Source organism: Ascochyta rabiei, chromosome 1 (assembly GCF_004011695.2).
Source record: "Ascochyta rabiei chromosome 1, complete sequence".
NCBI lineage: Eukaryota > Fungi > Ascomycota > Dothideomycetes > Pleosporales > Didymellaceae > Ascochyta > Ascochyta rabiei.
The window spans coordinates 936,527-954,034 of record NC_082405.1 but is presented as its reverse complement, the minus strand read 5'-3'; the positions used below and the strand labels follow the sequence as shown (position 1 = coordinate 954,034).

General features: G+C 45.7%; 2 protein-coding genes across 2 annotated transcripts, besides 29 other annotated features; both read left to right on the top strand.

Moving 5' to 3' along the window:
* Nucleotides 1–418: 418 nt before the first annotated feature.
* Nucleotides 419–441: a tandem repeat.
* A 698-nt stretch (nt 442–1,139) lies between these two features.
* Nucleotides 1,140–1,867: a dispersed repeat.
* Nucleotides 1,866–2,313: a dispersed repeat.
* Nucleotides 2,302–3,936: a dispersed repeat.
* Nucleotides 3,930–7,442: a mobile genetic element.
* Nucleotides 7,438–7,884: a dispersed repeat.
* Nucleotides 7,876–8,923: a mobile genetic element.
* A 2-nt stretch (nt 8,924–8,925) lies between these two features.
* Nucleotides 8,926–14,436: a mobile genetic element.
* Nucleotides 9,613–9,635: a tandem repeat.
* Nucleotides 9,727–13,835: a mobile genetic element.
* Nucleotides 9,730–13,904: a mobile genetic element.
* Nucleotides 9,745–13,904: a mobile genetic element.
* EKO05_0000262 (uncharacterized protein) lies at nt 9,763–14,289 on the top strand (the record flags this gene model as incomplete). The annotated part of the gene is made up of 3 exons (XM_038944646.2): nt 9,763–13,870; nt 14,025–14,087; nt 14,144–14,289. 3 exons carry the CDS (start codon nt 9,763–9,765, stop codon nt 14,287–14,289), a joined length of 4,317 nt encoding a protein of 1,438 aa, XP_038802802.2.
* Nucleotides 10,837–13,832: a mobile genetic element.
* Nucleotides 11,104–13,724: a mobile genetic element.
* On the top strand, nt 14,355–15,417 carry EKO05_0000261 (uncharacterized protein; the record flags this gene model as incomplete). Its single annotated transcript, XM_059635403.1, has 4 exons — nt 14,355–14,721; nt 14,774–14,956; nt 14,989–15,261; nt 15,314–15,417. 4 exons carry the CDS (start codon nt 14,355–14,357, stop codon nt 15,415–15,417), a joined length of 927 nt encoding a protein of 308 aa, XP_059491386.1.
* Nucleotides 14,362–14,436: a tandem repeat.
* Nucleotides 14,437–14,483: a tandem repeat.
* Nucleotides 14,484–14,630: a tandem repeat.
* Nucleotides 14,484–15,073: a mobile genetic element.
* Nucleotides 15,016–15,073: a tandem repeat.
* Nucleotides 15,074–15,128: a tandem repeat.
* Nucleotides 15,129–15,218: a mobile genetic element.
* Nucleotides 15,129–15,218: a tandem repeat.
* Nucleotides 15,219–15,261: a tandem repeat.
* Nucleotides 15,262–15,566: a mobile genetic element.
* Nucleotides 15,562–16,877: a mobile genetic element.
* Nucleotides 16,872–16,876: a direct repeat.
* Nucleotides 16,872–17,508: part of a mobile genetic element that runs on past the window's edge.
* Nucleotides 16,877–17,029: a long terminal repeat.
* Nucleotides 16,877–17,508: part of a mobile genetic element that runs on past the window's edge.

The window sequence follows — 17,508 nt, the reverse complement described above, 5'->3', positions numbered from 1 at the left end:
ACAGCGGTGATGCTGTGTAGCCATCAGTGATGAAACGATTGGATGCTACGAACACCATGGGGGCAGAAGACCAGTTGCCTGTTACAGCAATGTGCGAAGTATACTTGTCTCGTCCATCGGCCTTGAACTCGGAGCAAAGTCAATGGTGTTGTTGTTCTCAAATCGTGCAATACATATGCCAGCTTTTGTACTGAATGTGTTGATGACAATAATCCGACACGAATTGCGATTGCTCAAGGAACGATCTGCATATTCTTAACAAAAGAGAAGACCGAGGCTTCCGATCTCCTTTATTATTGCATACAAGAGTCGGTTGGACGCACTAAGGTTGTATATCACGCAGATCTGTTTCACAGTCGATTTGCTTCTCTGTACGCACCGCGCGGGAGTGCCATGCCAAGGAAGAGCAGATCACCTTGGCGGGGGGGGGGGGGGGGGGGGAGCTTGTGCGACAATCACCCTTCTTGCTGGATCTACCCCTTTTAGGTTGACCGATCGGAAGCTTGCAGGAATGAGCCCATCATCGCCGTGAGGGACAGATTAGTGTCACGTTCGCATTCATATGCCACCTTGTTTGCTAAATGTTCATCCGAGCTGATACGCGATCTCGTATTTACTATTGTTCCTACGACCTTTATCAACGAGTATCGTGGTTGACCTGTGAGTAGTACAGTCTCCGACTTTTCGCCACAAGAGTGACGTTCACTTCATGGTGAAGGCTGACCGTTATGTATACATTAATGCACATACATTCTCGTATTGAATTGTTGCCACGTATACTGCAAATATATGTCTCGCTGTTCTGCTTCAATATACATCTCACGACAACTGCTCTTTCAGCCTACCCACGTATCTTTCCGTAACAAATCGGCCAGTCTTTGCGAACATACTTCCAACCAAATCACTACACGAGTGAGCACAGCGTACTGAAATGCGAGAAATACCGGGGAACGTAGCGATTGACGGTACTGCTTCTTACCATACACACGCCACTCGACATAAGCAAGGTCAGGCAGTGCAAAACGCTCCTTTGTCCGAGTGCTTTCTAACAGCTCCTGTTCCAGGCAACGGACTTGCTCTGGAGCCTCATTTTAATCAGGGATGCCAAGTAATTCATCCGGTACAGTAAGATGCGGCACTGGAGGGGTTTAGATGATCGGTTTTTCCGTGACAGATAGCTGTTTCCGTCAATAAGTCAGCAGGGTGGCGTAAGACTAGTTAGGGGGCCCTACTAGACAGTCTGTTCTAAGTTAGATAAGACAAAAACAACGCTACCCTCTTAGCGTGCAAATACAAGTTTATAACAAACTTAGGGTAAACTTGTAGGGTAAACTAGATTTTTTACTGTAAGCTAATTAGTTACTAGAGTTAAAAGATAGGTAACCTACTAGGTTTACAAACCTATAGCTAACAGCTTAACCCTAGCACCCTTATGTAGGTAGCTAAGCAGGCTTCTAAAATTAAGGCCTCTGCTGCGGAAGTAGCTGTTGTTAACCCCTAGTTACTATTACTAGCAATGCTATCTTATCTACCTATATTGTTATTAATAGCTATTAACTATAACGTCTTATTAGCCTTAACTTCTATCTACCTTGCTGTTAAATAAGTCCTTAAAGCTAAGCGTTATATTATAGTAGTATTATTAAACTAGCTGCGTAGAAGTAGTAGTATGCTACCTAATAACAGTAGACCTAAGAATAGTTAAGGTAGGACTTAACCTAAGTGTATAAGTTTACTAGAGAAGTAAGTGCTTATAGAGATAGCTACAACGTCTTATATATAGAAGTTACACCTATAGGGTAAGAGTAACTTCTATTAATTTATCTAGAAGATGTTTATAAAGGATAATTGCAATATATTAGAGATAACGTACTCCACAGTCGAGCGGATCACACGATCGAGCGGATCACTCAAAACCCCACCAAAATTGCCTAAAACCACAACCCTTTATCTCAACAACCACGCAATAAAATCTTCTAAAATTTTCAGGACAGGGCTGCACTAATATAAATAAGAGTATTTAAAAGTCTTAGAGTGCTAGAATCTATAACACAGACGTTATTAAGCGATTACTGTTTTACAGGGGTGTTTAGCACTATTTGCAGGCTATTTCTATAACTATTATAGCTATAAAGCTGAAATCTAGATATGTACTTACTAATAACTATACAATACTATTCTGAGATTTTAAGAAGATTTTATTGCGTGGTTGTTGAAATAAAGGGTTGTAGTTTTGGACAATTTTGGTGGGGTTTTGAGTGATCCGCTCGATCGTGTGATCCGCTCGACTGTGGAGTACGTTAGTAATAATAAAGTTTTTTAACACTATAATAGGTAACTAAGACGCTAAGATTAAAGTAGATAACATGTCTAGTAAAGAGATAAGACACAGCAGCTACTAGGAGCACCTTAATATTCTAAGAGAGCAGTTAGCTTATATTATTGCTAAGGTAAAGTTAAATATTAGTAAGTGTAAAAAGAGAGAGACGCTGCAGTAGACTGCTAAGTAGAAGGCTAAGGTAGGGTTAGTAAAGACTTACTCTAACAAACTAAGTAAGGCTATTAACGTAGAGGATAGCAGCAATAATAGATAGACTAACTAAGACACTAAGCGCTTATAGTTAGTTGCTTATAGTAGTACTTCTTAGTTAAATTATAGCTTATTAACGCTAAATAGTGCTAGGAAGAAGTTTAAACAGTAAGCTAAGGTGTCTGCTAAAGCTATTAGTAAGTCTATTAAAACCTTAGCCTAAGCAACTAAAGCTAGTGCCTCTAAGATAGCTGCTGCTATAGCTACCTTATGTAGGGAAGCTAACCTCTAGAGCTTTGTTAAACAGAGTTAAACTAAGACTAAGATGCGCCTTAAGGCGCTAGAGGAGAATATTAATAAGTAGTTAAAGCAGTAGAGTTAGACAATATAGTAGATAAACACTAGTATTACTAATATTATAGTGTTATTATAGTAGTTAAGGCAGGGTTATTAAGGTATGTAGGTAGCTGTAAGGGAGTTTTAATACTTTTGCAAATGCTATTACTACTCTATTACTAACTTTAAGCTGCTGCACAGGCTTTATGCTAATTTAGTAACGCTTTACCTAATTAGGAAGGCAGTAAGAGATTACAGCGCCTAGGTTTTGCTACCCTGCACTAAGCCTTACTTTTTTAGGGTAATTGTAGAGATTCTGCTGCCTAGATTCTTTAGTGTTTTAGTAGGCTAGCTATATAAAATACTAATAATGTTACTACCTATTAACTTTTTAGTTACTATATATACAAATTTAATAGTTATTACTTACATATAGTAAGTAACGCAGAGTTTTCTGCTAATCTTATTAATAACATTATTTTTTACTATTATAAACGTAACTGTACAGCTAGGCACAGCTACCTAAAACTATTAATCTCTAGTGTTACTGTTTAACTTAAATCTTCTACTTAAATACTCCTTTAATAACAGCGTAGCTATATTAAAGGCCTAAGAGATCTAATTCCTACCTCTTATATAAGCCTAGTAGTTCTATAGAAACGTAAAGACTAGTATATACAACCTAACTAGTAACAGGCCTATTACTATTAAGGTACGTAGTTGTAGTAATTTAAAGCTTCTCTTTATACTACTAAAGCCTTACTTAACTACAATCTGCTTAGTTAACAACTACTAATTAATCTTCTTCTGCTTTAGTGTTAAATACTTACTATTAATGTCCTTATAAGGTCCTAGCACATAATCTTAGCTTCTAAAAGCTGCGTCTCTGTAGACGTATTAGTACTTACTATCTAGTAACTAGCTTAACAGCTCCCTAAGTTAGTAACTAAAGTCTAAGACTATACACACAGTTGCGTCCCTACTAGAAGATAGAACGCCTAAGAAGTAGCTGCTAAAGAGACTGTTAGGTAAGATAATTGCTGTATAATTAAGTAAGTATTACTGTTATAGGCTTAGACCTTGTCTAAGCCTTAAGCGAGATAGGGCAGTTACGTGCCCTACAGACATATTAGAAGGACATGTAATATGTTACCTCCTTAAGAGATATAATACTATATTAACCCTTATTACATCCTACCCTAAGGCTAGTCCTTAACATTTATATTTCTTCTTTTAGGAGAACAGCTAGTACTTATACTATGTTAGCTAGCTCCTAGAATAACCTCTTAAATAAATCTGTCCTCTTAACCCTTTAGGAATTTATAGCCTAAATGTTGTAGTTTATAACAAACTTACAGTAAGCCTTATTAGCTACTAATAAGTATATAGTATTACTTAAGTATAATAACTCTAATATATATATGTTTGTAGAATCTCTAGTATAAACAGCTAGCGCCTATACTAGACCTGTGTCTACAGTCCTATTATCCTCCTTAGAAGTAACGCTGTACCTGTTAACGTCTACCCTAGCCTCTAACCCGCCTTATAAAGCGCTGTTTTTAGCATCTGCCCTAGGCCTGCATGCCCCTATGCAGACGTCTGTAGCCTATAGGAAACCTCTTCCTATAGGTAAGGCCTTTACTAGAGACAAATCCTTATTTAAGGCGTAGTAGGTTATAATAGAATATAAGCTATAGGTAGACATGTCCTTTATTAGTAGGCTATAGGACATATTTACCTTTATATAGTCCTAGCTTAGTACGTCTATATAATAAGATATAGCTCTATTCTATAAGATTAGGGGTACCTAAGGTGTATAGAGCCTAGAGGACTTCCTAGTATACCTAGAATTCTACTACAGCAATAACTACAGCTAGGAACAGGCCTAGGCAAAACTAGAAAGCGTCTGTTAAGGTCCTAACAAGTTGTTCTCAGACTTTTTTATCTAGTTTAAGCAGCTACTAGTGCAAAGTAGCAGCCTCTACTAGAATAGAGAACAACGCCTATTAAAGCTCTGCTAGGCTCTAAACATAAACATCTATAATATAGTAATAAACTAAGGAGTAACCTATATAGATTATAACGTAGCTATTATAGAGTATAAGTCTATTACTATAGACATTAAGACTATAGCTATAGAAAACTAGCTACGCTATATCTCTACCTAGGCGCTACCTAAGTATAATAAGAACAGTAATGTTAAGATAACAGTTATATCTACAGTTTGCACTAGTAGTAGTGCTAAGCGTAGGGGTTAGAAGTAGTCTGCTCCTAACTAGGCTATGTAGGTTCCTAATAAGGTATTTTAGCAATACTAGGAGGCTAACCTATATACCTGTTGCAGCAAAGAAGGATATATTTACTAGGATTATACTAACGCAGTAGTAACTACAGTATAGGTAGTAATAATTTTAGGTAAGAAAGAGGCTAGTTTGTATAGGGGAAACTAGCTGCTTCTAATATAAGTCTAAGTTAGAAGTACTGTAAGAGTATATTAGTAGAGGAGACTACTAGTGTAGGGGCATTGTAGGCTGCTAGGGGAGCTATTACAGACTCTATAGACAAGCCCCTATTCTATATTCTATTAGTTATTAATAGGGTAATTTAGGCTAACGCGCTAGTAGACTTAGGGTATAAATGCTTTAGCGTAGTAAGTAATAACTTTACTACGCGCTTAGAAGGAGACTTTATTAAGGTGCTGCTACAACACTTAGCGTAAGTAGTAGGTACTAGTAGGAAGTCTATAATCTCCTGTTTAGTCCTGTTTAGGTATAACTTAAACAGGTAGCACTTGCAGGCTGTAGCCTACGTAGTGCTAGGTCTAAGCTAGGATGTTATTTTAGGGAAACCCTAGCTCTAATAAGAGGGCGTAGTGTTAGACGTAGAAAAGGGCATACTAAGGATATAATAGGTAGGAAACCTTATTATTTATAAATCCTTATAGTATACAGTAAACATTTACGTAGCTCTTCTATTAGTAACTAAGTTTAACAAGACCCTAGCTAATAGGCTCTAGAAGAGCCTGCCTAGGGACTAGTTTGTCTTTATAAGCCTCTACAACATTACTAAAATCCTCTTAGTTTAATCCCTAGGAGCGTAAGGGACGGCAGAGGAGGTAGACCCTCTTCCCCTTAAGTTAGTCTAGTTTTAGGACCTATTTAATAAGAGTAAGGCCTCTAGCCTTTCCCTATATAGGGGCTGGATAGATTACTACATATAGTTGTAACGCAACTAGTCTAGAAAGAAGAAGCCTCTACCCTAGGGCCCTCTGTATAACATGCTAAGGGATTAGCTACTTAAGCTATAGAAATAGGTGTTAGCACTAATAGATAAGGGGTAGATCTACACCTCCTCTTCCCTAGTAGGGGCCCTAGTCCTGCTAGTTAAAAAGTCTTCTAGTAGGTAGCGTATGTGCGTAGACTATTACGCACTTAATAGCATTATAATTACTAACTAGTACCTACTCTCTCTTATTAAGGAGACCTTGCGTACACTAGGGAGTGCCTACTAGTTCTCTAAGGTTAATGTCTGTTTAGTATTTTACTAGATTTGTGTTACAGAAGGGGATAAGCACCTTACTACGTTCTGTACCTGTTTTAGGCTCTTTAAGTAGCTAGTCTACCTGTTTAGCCTAGCTAGAGCACTAGCGTCCTTCTAGCGTTATATTAACAGCGTGCTTTAAGTGATATTAGGTAACTATACTACTACGTACCTAGATAATGTCCTAGTTTACAGTAGTAGGTCTAGAACAGACTACTTAGGGAAGGTTAGCAGAGTCCTTACGCTTCTACGCAATGTAGGGCTATATTTAGATTTTAAGAAGTACGTATTTATAGTAAAGAAAGTACACTACCTAGGATATATTATAGAAGCTAGAAAGGACATTTATTCTAACCCTAAGAAGGTTAAGGCTATCTGTAATTAGGAAGCCCTACAGTCTTTACGCAGGGTCTACAGTTTCCTAGAGTTTGTTAACTTCTACTAGGACTTTATCCTAGCCTTCTCTAATATTACTACCCTACTTAATTAACTTATAGGAAAGGATACCCTGTTTAGAGAGGGGCAGGAGGAGGACGCAGCGTTCTACTAGCTAAAGAACGCATTTATAACAGAACTAGTCCTAGCCTAGTAAGACCCTAAGTAAGAAACACTATTAAAGGTAGACTACTCTAGCAAGGCGCTAGGCAGCTGCCTTTCTTAATAGCATAGGAAGGTGCTTTACCTATTTGCGTATTACTCTGCTATACTTATAATAGAATAACAGAACTACACTATCTATAATAAGGAGTTAACTACTGTTATAAAGTGCCTAGGGGTCTAGGTAGCTAAATTAGGGTTAGTTGCTAGGCTGTTTACTATCCTTACTAACTATAAGAACCTCTAGTACTTTATAACAGCGCGTAGGTTAAGTAAGAGGCAGCACTAATAGGTAGAAGAGCTATTAAAGTTCTGTTTCTATCTTTGCTTCTGCCTAGGGCGCCTAGTAGCCTAACTAGATGCGCTAAGGTGCTAGGAACAGGACTATAATAGGAAGTTAGGGGGGGTCTATAGGATAATAACCCTAGTTTTAGTATTAACGTACTCCACGGTCGAGCGGATCACACGATCGAGCGGATCACTCAAAACCCCACCAAAATTGTCCAAAACTACAACCCTTTATTTCAACAACCACGCAATAAAATCTTCTTAAAATCTCAGAATAGTATTGTATAGTTATTAGTAAGTACATATCTAGATTTCAGCTTTATAGCTATAATAGTTATAGAAATAGCCTGCAAATAGTGCTAAACACCCCTGTAAAACAGTAATCGCTTAATAACGTCTGTGTTATAGATTCTAGCACTCTAAGACTTTTAAATACTCTTATTTATATTAGTGCAGCCCTGTCCTGAAAATTTTAGAAGATTTTATTGCGTGGTTGTTGAGATAAAGGGTTGTGGTTTTAGGCAATTTTGGTGGGGTTTTGAGTGATCCGCTCGATCGTGTGATCTGCTCGACTGTGGAGTACGTTAGTAATTAGTATACTAGACCTTAGTATACCTCTACTTTTTATTAACACGCATATGTAATTACTGTAGGATAAAGGCATTTAGCAGGACGCAGGGCATATAGCGCGCCTATCTACTATCTATAAGGGGGCCTACTAGTTCCCTCCTAAGGCTAAGACTACTTAGTAAATTGTAGATTATATGCTTAGTGCTTATAGCACGCTGCTGTAGTGTAGGGTTATATAGGTTCTGTGTTAGAAGCTACTTACAACTATAATAATCTAAAGGGTATACAAATCTAACCTAACAGGCTATCTAGGGGCTAATGCCATATTCTACATTATTAGACATAACTTCTACTAGGAGGGGATATTACAGGATATTTAGTGTTATGTCTATAACTACTACTATTATAGCGCGCACGTATTACAGTACTAATAGTAGAGCTTACTTTAGCTATTGCCTATTACTAACTGTTTTTAGTCCTAGATTTCTATAGACTTTATAGTTAACCTCCTTTAGGATAATAAGGACGCACTACACTATCTCTTAGTTATTACAGATTACCTCTCTAAGTATATGTAGCTTAAGGCAATAACTTCTATAACTATAGAATATTGCACTAAGGTCTTCTACAACATATAGTAGTAGTTCTAAGGCTTTTCTAGCTCTATAATCTTAGACTGCAGCTTAGACTAGCTGGGACACTTTTAGACAATGCTGTGTAGCCTTATAGGGGTAGACTAGCTACTCTTTACAGCCTACTACCCCTAGACAGACAGAGGGATAGAGTGTGCTAACTAAGAGGTGTAGGCAGTCCTATAGGTTATAGTTAACTTTAAACAGAATAACTAGCCTAACTATCTTCTAGCCTGCTAACTAGCACTTAATAATTGCAACTCTTTAGTTACTAGGGTTAGTTCTAACCTACTCCTCTATAGGTATAATATAGACCTTCTACAGACAACAGTACTACTAACTATTAGCTAGAACATACTACAGGGACAGGCAGTCTATTTCCTAAACTACCTCTAGTAAGGTACAGAGCTTACCTAGGCAGCTATAGCATCTTCTTATATATAAACAGGTTAAAGTGATCTCCCCAACAAAGCCCCTGTAAGCCCTGAAATAAGTGCCAGATGGCTGATAAAACTCGCCGCTACCTGCCTATCTGCTTGAGACAAATTAATCAGCCCTGTAGCGGGCGCAGCAGACGTGTAAAGTTGTCGTTTTCTGGCCGTGCACCCTCTAGCGTCAACTCTCAGCTATACTGACGTCCTACACCGCCCGTAGCGGCCCTATATTGTTCCGGTAATCTGCTCCTGTAAACTCCTGTAAAAAGCTTTACAGGTCCTGTACAGGCTCGCTACAGGTTCGTATGGCCCGTCCACGGCGTGTTCTAGCCCCCCCCCCCTCCAGTCTTTTCCCTAGCCGTCAGCCAGCCATCATCCCAAGTATTTTGCAGCAGCTGTAGGACCTATCTCCCATCTGCTAACTTCCGCCGCAACCGGATAGGGGGCGTCTACCAGCCATGTAGCAACTGCAGTGCCGTAACTACTACCTCCCCCTCTCTCTGATTACGCTTACAGTCAGTAGACGTCCCGTGCAGGCCGCCGGCGACGCCGTCTCTCTACACCTCCACGTCCATCAAGCCCCCAGAGGGACCGCCTAACTGCCTCCCAGCCAGCGCCCAGTGCTAGCGCCCCTGAACAGGCCTCACGCCGTGAGGGCAGTGCCAGTAATACTCCTAATAACCCGGCTGCTGCTGCTCCAGCTGCTGCCCCTAGCTCCCAGTATAGTGATAACCCGTTTGACGACCTGCCCAAGACAGTCCTTGTAGGGCTCCAACAGGACACCACCCCGCTCCTGCGACGTCGTCCTGATGGTGTATACTACGATATTGGCAGCATGCAGGTGCCCTGTTCAGCCTGCGGCGCCTTACACTGGATAGATGAGCGGAAGAGCACTACCTCTGTAACAGACCCGCGATTTACTCTCTGCTGCCTGGACGGCGAGGTCGACCTGCCAGCCCTCACACCGCTGCCGTCGTACCTGTATCAGCTACTCAACACGAATACTCTAGCAGCGCGGCACTTCCGTAAGGAGCTACGGGCCTACAACGCTGCCTTTGCGTTTACCTCGGTAGACTGTACACCTACCAGCCGTGGGGCGCAGGGCCCTGGCGTGCAGGTGTTTCAGATCCACGGGGCCCTATACCACCGCAGCGGCCCTGTAGAGGTTCTCAAGGGAAGCCTGCCGCAGTACGCTCAGCTATACTTTTACGACCCACAGTACGCTGCCAACGCCCGCCACCAGCGGAACAGCCACTTACAGCTCCAGATTCTCCAAGATCTAACGGCAATGCTATATGAGATCAATAACCCATATATATCTATATACCGCACAGCCCAGGATCGGCTCAACAGTAGCGCTGCAGACGCCCGCGTCATACTAACCAGCAGGCTTACACTAGCCCTAGAGACTGGGCAGGACCGCCGCAGGGAGAACGTACCTACTAGCGATGAGCTAGGCCTAGTGATACCTGACGCAGCAGGTGCAGAGACGTCCCGTCCCATCGTCCTAGCGGCCCGTAACTCCAGCGCCCTGTTTACTATCAGCGCCGCCCACCCATCTTACATGCCGCTACACTACGTACTGATGTTTCCCCACGGGGATTCTGGGTGGCGGCCGGGGCTAACGCTCCGTAACCAGGACGGATCCCGTCTGCAGACGTCGCTGACCCAGCAAACCTACTATCGATACTATCTACACCCCCGCCCTGGGCAGACTACAAATCCGTTCCGCTTCTACAGGCTGTTTCAGCAGTACGTTGTGGATATCTGGGCTATCTGCGACCAGGCCCGGCTGGCCTGGATCCGAGCAAACCAGGCACAGCTGCGGGCAGACCTGTATAGCGGTGTTGCTGATGCCGTTATGGGCAACAACGACGCCCAGGCAGGCCCTGTTGGACGCCGCGTTGTCCTGCCGTCGTCCTATCTAGGCAGCTCACGATTTGTCAGCCAGTGCTATCAGGACTCTATGGCTATCGTCCGTCGATATGGCCGCCCTACCCTGTTTATCACTTTTACAGCTAGCCCATACTGGCCAGAGGTTGCCCGTGAGCTCCGCCCTGGGGAGACAGGCCTGAATCGGCCTGATCTAATCTGCCGGGCCTTCCATCTGAAGGTGCAGAAGCTAGTAGCCGATGTGAAGAGCAACCTGTTCGGCACCCATCTGGGCCACGTGTACACGATTGAGTACCAGAAACGGGGCCTGCCCCATATACACCTGCTGCTGTTCCTGACCCCACACAACCGCGAGGCGTTCACGGATCCTGTAACAATTGATAGCACTATCCGGGCTGAGATCCCTTCCCCTGTGGATGACCCAGACGGCCTGCTTACAGAGGTTGTACGGACCTTCATGCTTCACGGGCCATGTGGGGAGCACAATCTGCAGGCCCCGTGTATGGTGCCTCAGCGCGACAGCGCCCCGCCGCGGTGCTCTAAGAACTTTCCCAAGCGTTACTGCCCATCTACAGTGGTCCATAAGGACGGGTACCCTGAGTATCAGCGCCGGGATGATGGCCGCACGCTTGCTGTACGGTGTAAGGGCCGTATTGTACACCTTAATAACAGCTGGGTTGTCCCGTATAACCCTGGTCTGCTCCGTAAGTACTGGGCCCATATCAATGTAGAGGTTTGCGGCACTATCCACGCTATCAAATACGTCCACAAGTACATCTACAAGGGCACTGACAGGGCAGTACTAAACGTCTCAGAAGCAGATGAGGTTAAGCAGCATCTAAACGGGCGATATATCAGTCCATCTGAGGCTGTTTGGCGGCTGTTTGAGTACCCAGTACACATGGAGCGGCCCACTGTAGTGCCCCTAGCGGTCCACCTACCGAATGAGCAGATAGTTACGTTCCCTGCTAACGCTACTACTGCAGAGTTATCAGCCCGCCTGGAGCGATCTGTAACTACGCTTACGGCGTTCTTCCAGCGCAACGCTGACCATGAGTATGGCCGTGAGGTCCTATATCAGGACTATCCATCCCAGTTTGTTTGGCACCTCCCGTCACGGACCTGGCACGTGCGTCAGCGCGGCACTGCGATTGGCCGCATGTACTTTTGCAGCCCGCTACAGGGTGAACGGTTCTATCTACGGCTTCTCTTGACTACCGTACGGGGTCCACAGTCCTACGCGGACCTGCGTACCTTTAGCGGCACAGAGTATCCTACTTTCCAGGCCGCCGCAGCTGCCCGCGGGTTACTGCTACACGATGGAGACTGGGTAGCCTGCTTCCAGGACGCCGTTACGTTTGCCACAGGCCAGGCGTTACGGTACTTCTTCGTTGCTGCTCTCTTAAATGGGCCTGTTACAGATCCAGCTGCTATCTGGGCAGCCTTCCAGGCGGATTTGTGTGACGACTTACCTGAGGCTGCTGCTGCCCTGCTAGTATCCGCAGATCCAGACGCGTACCTTGACTACGGCCTGTATCTGATAGAAGGGCTGCTGGCAGAGTCTGGCAAACGTCTTACGGATTTCTCACTCCCTGCGTGCCAGTTCAACTGGGGAGTACGGCTGCAGAATCAGCTTCTTGCCGCTGAGCTGGCCTACGATACAGACGGGCAGGACACTGCCTTCTGGGACACTGTTACAGGGCTGAATATGGACCAGCGCGCCGTATTTGATGCCGTTACTGCCGCTATTGAGGCTGACCACAGCACTGCCCACTTCTTCGTACAGGGCCCAGCAGGCACAGGCAAGACGTTCCTCTGGCGCTGTATATGTGCCTACTATCGCTCTACAGGCCGGGTGGTCCTGTGCGTTGCGTCGTCGGGTATAGCTGCTGTCCTGCTGCCCAGCGGCCGCACTGCCCACTCCCGTTTCCGGATCCCGTTGGATATCCACGACGATTCCATCTGCCCTGTTGCTCCAGGCTCGGAGCTTGGGCGGCTGCTGCAGGCCGCTACTCTAGTTATCTGGGACGAGGTGCCTATGCAGCACCGTTACTGCTTCGAGGCAGTCCACCGTATGCTGCAGGACGTCCGTAGCTCCCCTGCCCTGTTTGGCGGCCTCCCTGTAATTGCCAGCGGCGATTTTGCCCAGATCCTACCCGTCGTCCGCCGGGGCCAGCGGCCTGCCATCGTCAACGCCTGCCTGCAGCAGTCTACGCTCATATGGCCGCACATGACCGTACTGCACCTGCGTCAGAATATGCGGGTGCTATCTGGGGCTGACAACACCTGTTTTGCAGCCTGGTGCCGGGGACTGGCTACCCGTGAGATGGATGGCCTGATCTCCATCCCAGACTGGATGACCGTCTACTACAGCCTACAGGGCTTCCTGGATCACGTCTATCCGCCGCACCTCCTCCAGCAGGCTGCTGCGGACTATCAGGTCCTCAACGGCCGTGCTATACTGGCCGTACGGAACGACGCAGTGGCTGTAATCAACGCCGCAATGCTTGCTGCCTTCCCTGGTGAGCTAGTAGAGCTGGTTGCAGTGGACTCTGCTGAGGTTGAGGACAATACAACACAGGATCTGCCTCCCGTAGAGCTGCTGCAGTCCTTTGAGCCCCCGTCACTGCCCCCGTCACGCCTTCTGCTCAAGGTAGGCGTACCAATAATGCTTCTACGGAACCTGTACCCAAGCCAGGGGCTCTGCAACGGTACCCGTTTAGCGGTTACACAGATATCCTCCCGCTGTATCCAGGCCCGCATCCTATCTGGCGAGTTTGCAGGCCAGCTCCGCCTGCTGCCACGTATCAGGCTCACTTCAACCAGTAGAGAGCTCCCGTTTATCGTCAGCCGGGTCCAGTTTCCAGTTCGCCTCTCCTTTGCAATCACTGTAAACAAGTCACAGGGCCAGTCACTCTCTGTTATAGGCGTTAATCTGCGTCACGCTGTGTTTACACATGGCCAGCTATACGTAGCTATGTCCTGTGTAACTACACTTGCAGGCCTGTCAATCCTGCTGCCAGCACCTGATACTAGCGATGAGCCATCCTGTACGGTCCCTAATATCGTATACCCAGAGGTGCTCCTATAGCCAGCCACAACCTACTAGTATATCAGCCCGCCAACGTCGCCGCTACCAGTATATCAGCCCGTCAACGTCACTGCCACAACCTACTAGTATATCGGGCTAACGGCTATCAATAGTACGTCACCGCCTAGTTATTCTGCCGTTACAGGTGCTATTGTGCCCGCAGGTTGACCTTCACCGTGAGCTTACAAACCCCCCGCGTACCAGTATCCAGCACCAATCAGGCCACGTACAGTGACCGTACAATCCAGATACAGTATAGCCACAGGCCCTATAACGTCATTTAATAGCTGCCTATTCACTGTTTTGGCCCGACAAACAGAATATACTATTCACGGTGAGCTACAACACCAAAATATCGCAGGTCTTGGCAGCCGCTAGCTGGCTGCGATATACTATATAGGCAGCCGCCCTCCCCCCGTTTTACTACTCTCTAGGTCATCAATATGGACTCCTCCGCCCCCGCCGACGACGTCGCCGCCCCCGCCAACACCGCCGCCGCCGACGCCGCCGCTGCCCTCGCCGCCCCCGCCAACACCGCCAACACCGCCCCCGCCAACACCGCCAACACCGCCGCCGCTGACGCCGCCGCTGCTGCTGCTGCTGCCACTGCTGCTGCTGCCACTGCCGCCGCCGCCCTCGCTGCCGCCCCCGCCCTCCCGCCGCTCCCCCCTGCCCCCGGCCCGCCCACCGCCGCCGCCCTGCTCGCCATGCCGCCCGCCTCGCGGGCCTGCACAAGGCTGGCTTCTCGGCCAGTCCAGCGCCAGCTGGAGTTCCGCGCGGGCTACGAGCCCAGCAAGTTCAACCTCGCTGGTAAGTAACCCCCTGTAAGTGTCCTGTAGAGCCCTGTACTGACAGTAAGCAGTTCGGCAGCAGAACCTCGAATCTGCGCTCGCGCAGGTTGTCGGCCGCGTCGCCCCCACCGAATGCGACTCCTGCCAGCGAGCAGCTGGCCCGTATACTACCTGCGTGGTAGTTACAGGCCAGCTGCTCGACTCGTGCGCCAACTGCCACTATGGCAGTGAGGGCGCCCGCTGCTCCTTCCGCCGTAAGTTTACAGCCTCCACATTCCCCATACAGACCTTATTGACCCTGCTACAGCCACGCCCGCCCCCGTCGTCCCCGTCCCCGCCATCGCCACCCCCTCCAGGTCCCGCCGCCAGGTCGCTGCCGCTGCCCCTGCCGCTGCTGCTGCCCCTGCCCCTGCCGCTGCCCCTGCCACCCCCTCCAAGAAGCGCCGCCGCACCACCGCCACCCCTGCTGCCTCCCCCGCCGCCGCCGCCGCCGCCGCCACCACCGCCACCGCCTCCAAGAAGGAGAAGAAGAAGGAGAAGAGGAAGAGGAAGAAGAAGAGTAGGTTACAGGCCTGTAAAAGAAATCTACTGGCTGCTAACATTTCTTACAGAGGTCCGTAAGTGCGTACGGGACGTAAAGAAGTCCGTAGCGGCTCTAGAGCTTGCTATGGATTCCTCCTCCTCAGAGGACAGTGATGAAGATGATGAGGATTAAATAGTTTACAGATCTGCACATGAATGAAACAGTGTTTACAGTGCTATTTACACTCCTGTTACTGTTGTGATTTTCCCTTGCTTACTAACTCTCTACCCCGCTACCCCTGTAAACGCAAAGCTCTGCACCCGCTGGCCCAAACACTGGCATAGGTGTAACAACGCACCTAGAACGTAATAGACTACAGCTGTTAGCCTGTAGAGTAGTACTATATAGGAGATAGAGTGTAGTTTTCCCTCTATAACGTAAAAACTAATAGGCTAAGCTAGAAGCTTAACTAGTTACAAGCCTAGTACATAGTAGTTGCAGTTCCTACCCCTCTAACAGTTACCTTAGATTTACTAGGTAACTTCTACAAGACAGTGCATATAGACCTACTAGAATATACAGCTTCTAACCTATTACTAATACAGCGCCTACAGGAAAGTAGACTAGGCCTGCTAGTTGTCCTAGAGGAGGATAACCTAACCCTAGCTAAATAGGAGGTAGAGTCTATCCTAAAAGAAAAGAGGGCTTATAGGCAGAATAAGTTATAGGTCCTAGTTAAATAGAAGAGATACATAAAACTAATATAGGAACTGCTAGAAGTGTTATAGGACATAAAGGCCTAGAAGGCCTTTACAGTAATACACACAGCACATAAGAAGTAGATATAGAGAAGGAGAAACTTTTATTATTTATAATAACCCTTATAGGGTCCTATTAGGAGATACTGCGTAGGGTATAAGGCCTAGCGCAGAAGAGCTTAGGAACCTTATAGCGTTAGTACAACGCTACCTTAAGCTCTATACTACTAGACAAACAGCAGTAAGCCTTAATACTTAAAAAAGATAGAGTTGTCTACAGACAGGGAGTAATAGGCAGTAGTAGCTATGTCCTAGGCCTAGTTCTGCGCAATGCAGCAGTAGTAGTTAACTTTATAGTTATAGTTGCTATCTACCTTATCTGCCTTAATAGTGCTGCTATGCGTTAGCTGTAATATCTCCTTAAAGTTATAGTAGGGCATATACAGCTCTATAACAGATAGTAAGTAGTAATAGTAGGTAAATAAGCGCAGCTCTATAGGGAAGGAGAAGTAGTAATAGTATAGGGGTATAGGTAACTCTATAAGAAAGGGAGTGTAGTAACAGCATAGGGGTGTAGGCAACTCTATAGGGGAAGGAGAGTAGCAACAGTAGAGAGGCGAGTAGAGCTAACAGACAGACAAGCAGCACTTGTTAGGGGAATTAGAGTAGCAGCAGTAGGATAAGCAGGATAGCAGAGCGTACTCTAGGCAGCAGCAGGGCATAGTAAGTAGGCGCTTAACTTAGTTAATAGCATCCTTTAGATTAAATTAGCTACACACCTAATATAGGCAGAAAAACTTATAGTAGTGCAGGCCTAGACTACCTCTATCTAGTTTATACGCTTAGTCTAGAACTAGAAGGCTAACCCTATAGCAGCTATAAACTATTAGAGGTGTTATAGGCTTAGACCTTATCTAAGCCTTAAGCAAGACAGGGCGGTTACATACCCTACAGACATATTAGAAGGACATGTAACATGTTACCTCCTTAAGAGATATAATACTATATTAACCCTTATTACATTCTACCCTAAGGCTAGTCTATAACATTTGTATCTCTTCTTCTAGGAGAATAGCTAGCACTTGTACTATGTTAGCCAGCTCCTAGAATAACCCCTTAGACAAATCTGTCCCCTTAACCCTTTAGGAATTTATAGCCTAAATATTGCAGTTTATAATAAACTTATAGTAAGCCTTATTAGCTACTAATAAGCGTATAGTATTACTTAAGCGTAATAGCTCTAATATACGTGCGTTTATAGAGTCCCTAGCATAAACAGCTAACACCTGTACTAGGCCTGTATCTACAGTCCTATTGTCCTCCTTAGGAGCAACGCTGTACCTATTAACGTCTACCCTAGCCTCTAACCCGCCTTATAAAGCGCTGTTTTTAGCATCTGCCCTAGGCCTGCATGCCCCTATGCAGACGTCTGTAGCCTATAGGAAACCTCTTCCTATAGGTAAGGCCTTTACTAGAGACAAATCCTTATTTAAGGCGTAGTAGGTTATAATAGAATATAAGCTAT